The sequence below is a fragment of the Cynoglossus semilaevis genome, chromosome 19, assembly GCF_000523025.1.
Source record: "Cynoglossus semilaevis isolate Cse_v1.0 chromosome 19, Cse_v1.0, whole genome shotgun sequence".
NCBI classification, from domain to species: domain Eukaryota; kingdom Metazoa; phylum Chordata; class Actinopteri; order Pleuronectiformes; family Cynoglossidae; genus Cynoglossus; species Cynoglossus semilaevis.
Genome location: NC_024325.1, coordinates 15,151,690 through 15,156,494, shown reverse-complemented (window position 1 = coordinate 15,156,494; position 4,805 = coordinate 15,151,690). Strand labels below are relative to the sequence as shown.

Genomic DNA, 4,805 nt, shown 5'->3' with positions numbered 1-4,805 from the left:
TGTGAGTGTTGAAAAGAATTAAATGTTGTTACATAAAAAAAGGTCATTTCACAAATGGACTCAGCAAATAAAATACATGCAAGAAAAACAATTAAGAATAGTTAAACTAAAGTAAAAGTCGTAATTATTTCAGAAAAAAAAAATCAAGACAGCTAAAAGTAAATTGAGACACATGTAAAAGTTGTTGTTTTTTTGGCTTTAAGCTACTAGAATATTAGCTTTAAAACTTACAGTCCATGTTTTTTCCCCTTTTTTCTTTCATTATTATTAAAAAATCTTCATGTTTAATCAACTGTAATTTTGCAAAACATCTCACAAATCATCTAAAATTTTATCAAGTGGGCCCGGTTGAACCCCCAAGTGTGTTCATTTTGGCCCGCGGGCCACATGTTTGACACCCCTGGTTTAGACTAAATGCAGGTCATATTTGTATTTATTCAATGATATGGACCGTTCTTAATATTCTTCCTCCACGTCTGTGTGTTCGTCTGCGTGGGAGAACAGGAGATCAGACCTCGTCCACGCTGCTCACATTCTCTCATTGTCTTTTCTCTTAGACAATGTTGTTGATTCTCCAGTGACGGGCGTTTACTTTTTATAGCAGTGACTCTGTGACTCTGCTGCTGCCCACGTGACAGGTGAATTAAACCAACTGTGGCTCTGTGTGCTGTGCAGGTTCAGAGGTGTGGCACCCCATGTGTAAAGAAGCGGCTCGGCTGGAGAGGAAACTGAGGGTGAGCGCCGCCTGGAACACCAACAACTTCCTGTCTTTATTTGTTTTTTTTTTGTTTTTTTAAATGTCTAGCATCTTGTTTTAAGCACGTACGTCCGAGACGGAACTTGTATGTTTTAATTTTCACGTTTGGCCACAGACTTGTTCCGACCTGTACGCTTGTCCTTACAGCTGAGACGTACGTCCGAGACGGCGTCCATTTCCCCCCCGAGCTCGTCTCCTCTCCTGGGTTCTCCTCATAGACTGGTCTGTGTGAGTAACTGTTGTTGTTGTTGTTGTGATTACAGCCACAGCTGTCACCGTCACAGCTGTCAATCAAACGTGACGGACACGAGACACACAGGACGTTCACCTCAGTCTGTGGAATTTTCCACAATTAACCAGTGACTGCTTAAAAAATAAATACATTAATATATGATGTAGTATTTTTATATATATATTTTGAATAAAATCATATAAATGTGAACTTATTTTAATGGGACAAAAGACAGCTAGCTCCAAGTGGGAACTGTTCGGCTAGCGTTCCGTAGCACAGACATATCTTATCATTATCATTAACCACATAAAGCCTTGTGTCTGAGTGCTGAAAAGAATTAAATGTTGTTACATAATAAAAAAGGTCATTTCACAAATGGATTCATAAAATAAGTACAAATACATGCAAGAAAAACAATTAAGAATAGTTAAGCTAAAAGAAAAACTCGTAATTATTTCAGAAAAATAAATCAAGACAGCTAAAAGTAAATTGAGACATAATTAAAAAATAAATGCAGTGATTAATGATGTAGTATTTTTATATATATATTTTGAATAAAATCATACAAATGTGAGCTTATTTTAACGGGACAAAAGACAGAAATGGATGTGTTTTCATTGGCAGGAACGCTGTAGTCTTTAATCTTTCTTTTGAATTTATATTATATGAAGATGTTTACATGAAATAGTCTCTCTCCCCCCTCTCCCCCTCCCTCTCTCTCCCTCTCAGTCCAAGGCAGTCACTGATGTGCTGGACTATAAGCAGCTGGCTGCTCTGCCCAGGGTCAAAGCCATATATGACAACCGGCCTGAGCGTCCTGACATCATCCCTTATCAGTCTGACCACACTCACACACACATCACAGATGACACTCTGGAGCAGTACAGCTCTGGACAGGTATATACACACACACACACACACACACACACATTCTCACTCAACCCACCTTTGATGTCAGTTCCTCAGTGTAACATCCATCCACTTATTTTCAAAAAAATCTTCAATTTTTCAATTCAATAATCTAATTGAATTATACAACTATTGTCATTTTTAAAAAACAAACAAACTACAAATTTGTTTTTTTTATTATCCACTAAAACGTCCGTTTTTTTTTTTTCTCCCCCAGGACGGTTTCGATGACATTGAGTTCAGAACGCGGCGTTCCTCCAGCTCCGCCTTCACTGACTCTCCCGCTCACAGTCGCCACGGAGGTTCCCCGCTGCATTATTATCATCCTGGTAATGTGCTAACACAAGCAAACACACACACACACGCTCATAAATGAATACACATAAAATATAAACATCCCCTGACTGGGCAGCAGGGGGCAACGTGCCAGTTGGAACAGCAGAATTCCACACCGATCTCACAGCCACCACCACCACCGCTTACTTTACTACACACTCTGGTGTATTCCATCTGTGTATATGTGTGTGTATATGTGTGTGTGTGTGTGTACCACACATCTGTCTGTATCTCTCTGTACCTCATGCTTCTGTGTCTGTCGCTGTGATTGGCTGTGCTGGCATCAGGCAGTGAGAGTGGCAGGAGTTCACCTTATTACCCTGTGCCAGAGCCTCGCTGCGTCACACCCACCACCTCCACCTCCACCTGCACCTCCACATACTTCTTCAAAGCACCCCGGCATTTCCATGTGCCAGGTAGGAAGTCATCGTGTAAAAAAAAAAAAAAAAAAAAATACTAACATCAGTTAACGATCCCAACGCTCCCTAACCTAAAACACTCCCACCATGGAACGCCGGCCAACTTCCTGCCTACAGCGCATGCACATTCTGGAGCGGGCCGGTTAAGTTTAAGGTTTAACTGATTCATTCTGGATCGGGCCGGTTAAGTTTAAGGTTTAACTGAGCCAGGAGTCCAGTTTGAGGATTTATAACCTCAGAGTCCGAGCTTCACACTGGCATGTTTGGTTTTATTATTATTCCATAACCAATAAACAGTTGAGAACACATTTTTCTTTTATAGTTTTGTTTGTTTTTTTTTTTTTATTTTACTAGTGCTTTTTATACACCGTGAATGTTGTTACAGAGAGAAAACCTTTTAACAATAAATGAACCAAAACGTGATGCAGCACATTGAGTAGGACATAAACAAAGTACAGTGTGAACGTGTTGGAGTGAGAGACGATAGAGGAGGAAAAAAAAAGTTAATAAATCAAGGAACTCGTGTTCAGACACCGTAACTGAAAATATAAACCAGTCAAAGTGAGAAGTTTGTCAGCGTAAATTCTAATTACATTCTAGATACGGTGTGTACGAAGAAGAGGTTTTCACTCTGTATAAAAACACTGGTAAATTCAGGTTTCTGTTCAGTCCAACAACAAACTTTTATTATAAATAACCTTTTTTTTTTACCCCTAGGGTCTTGCCATCTTTATTATTGCTCTGCAGTTATTTTTTTCCTCCACTACAGACGTTTGACTGATTCTCACCTGGAGCATCAGTTTATCACATCAGCATTACTAACATGTAACCACCAGCAGTTCTCCTCTGTTTTAATTCAAACGTTCCCACAGACCTGCACTTTATCACCCTAACGCCTTCCCCTCGTCCCTGAACGTCTCGCTCTGTCATCATCGTCATCGTCGTCGTCCTGCTGCAGCGTTTGTCACTGACGTGTGTTTGGTTTCCCTCCGTCTGCACGTTCTGTCGTTGAATTGAACCAAAATCTTCAATATTTCAGTTTCAGTCTCACATTTTTCACTGCATTTAATGCATCGATCTTTTGCTTTTTTTTCCTTCATTGTGTCGTTTAAAAATTTCACTTGTGCTTCTCCAGGACTTTGAGCCAAACATTTTTTTTTTCAAAGACAACGTCCTCCCCATCTTCTCCATTCAGCCTCCCTCTCCAGCCTTCACCTCCTCTCCCCTCCTCTCCCCTCCTCTCCTCTCCACTCCTCTCCCCCCCCCTCCTCTCCTCTCCTCTCCCCTCCCCCCCCCTCCCTTCCTCTCCTCTCCTCTCCTCTCCTCCCCTCTCCTCCCCTCTCCTCTCCTCTCCTCTCCTTTCCTCTCCTCTCCTCTCCTCTCCTTTCCTCTCCTCTCCTCTCCTCTCCTCCCCTCCCCTCTCCTCTCCTCTCCTCTCCTTTCCTCTCCTCTCCTCTCCTCTCCCCCCCCCTCTTCTCCTCTCCTCTCCTCTCCTCTTCTCTCCTCTGCTCTATTCTTGCACCATCTGCTGCACTTTTGCTGCATTAGGCCTGAGAATGAGTATTAATCAGCCCCCCCGCACGTTGGTCAGGCGGTGAGGATGCACAGCGCCTCCTCTGCTGTGGCAGTTTATCACCTGTGCTGTCAGCTTTATGGTTGAGAAGACCATAAATGTATGTCATTAATTTTGTGGGATGGAATGAATAAGGAAATTCAGATTACTCCCCTCTCCTCCCCTCCCCTCTCCTCTCCTCTCCTCTCCTTTCCTCTCCTCTCCTCTCCTCTCCCCTTCTCTCCTCTCCTCTTCTCTCCTCTGCTCTATTCTTGCACCATCTGCTGCACTTTTGCTGCATTAGGCCTGAGAATGAGTATTAATCAGCCCCCCCGCACGTTGGTCAGGCGGTGAGGATGCACAGCGCCTCCTCTGCTGTGGCAGTTTATCACCTGTGCTGTCAGCTTTATGGTTGAGAAGACCATAAATGTATGTCATTAATTTTGTGGGATGGAATGAATAAGGAAATTCAGATTACTCTCCCCTCCTCCCCTCTTCTCCCGTCTCCTCTGTCTAACTGTCTCCCTCTCCTTTCTTCCCAGCTTCTGAAGACACCAACATCTACAGGAAACCACCCATCTACAAGAGACAAGGTGAGAG

The 4,805-nt window shown here is 42.8% G+C and overlaps 1 protein-coding gene across 1 annotated transcript in view; it reads left to right on the top strand.

Annotated features, from left to right (window-relative positions):
• The window catches only part of LOC103395527 (actin-binding LIM protein 3-like), a 31,183-nt gene that overhangs the window by 17,651 nt on the left and 8,727 nt on the right, over window positions 1–4,805 (top strand). Inside the window, exons 8-13 of the mRNA XM_025065907.1 lie at window positions 676–734; window positions 905–985; window positions 1,719–1,886; window positions 2,116–2,227; window positions 2,522–2,650; window positions 4,748–4,798. Coding sequence (XP_024921675.1) covers window positions 676–734; window positions 905–985; window positions 1,719–1,886; window positions 2,116–2,227; window positions 2,522–2,650; window positions 4,748–4,798 — 600 coding nt within the window. The remainder of the gene's footprint in view (window positions 1–675; window positions 735–904; window positions 986–1,718; window positions 1,887–2,115; window positions 2,228–2,521; window positions 2,651–4,747; window positions 4,799–4,805) is intronic.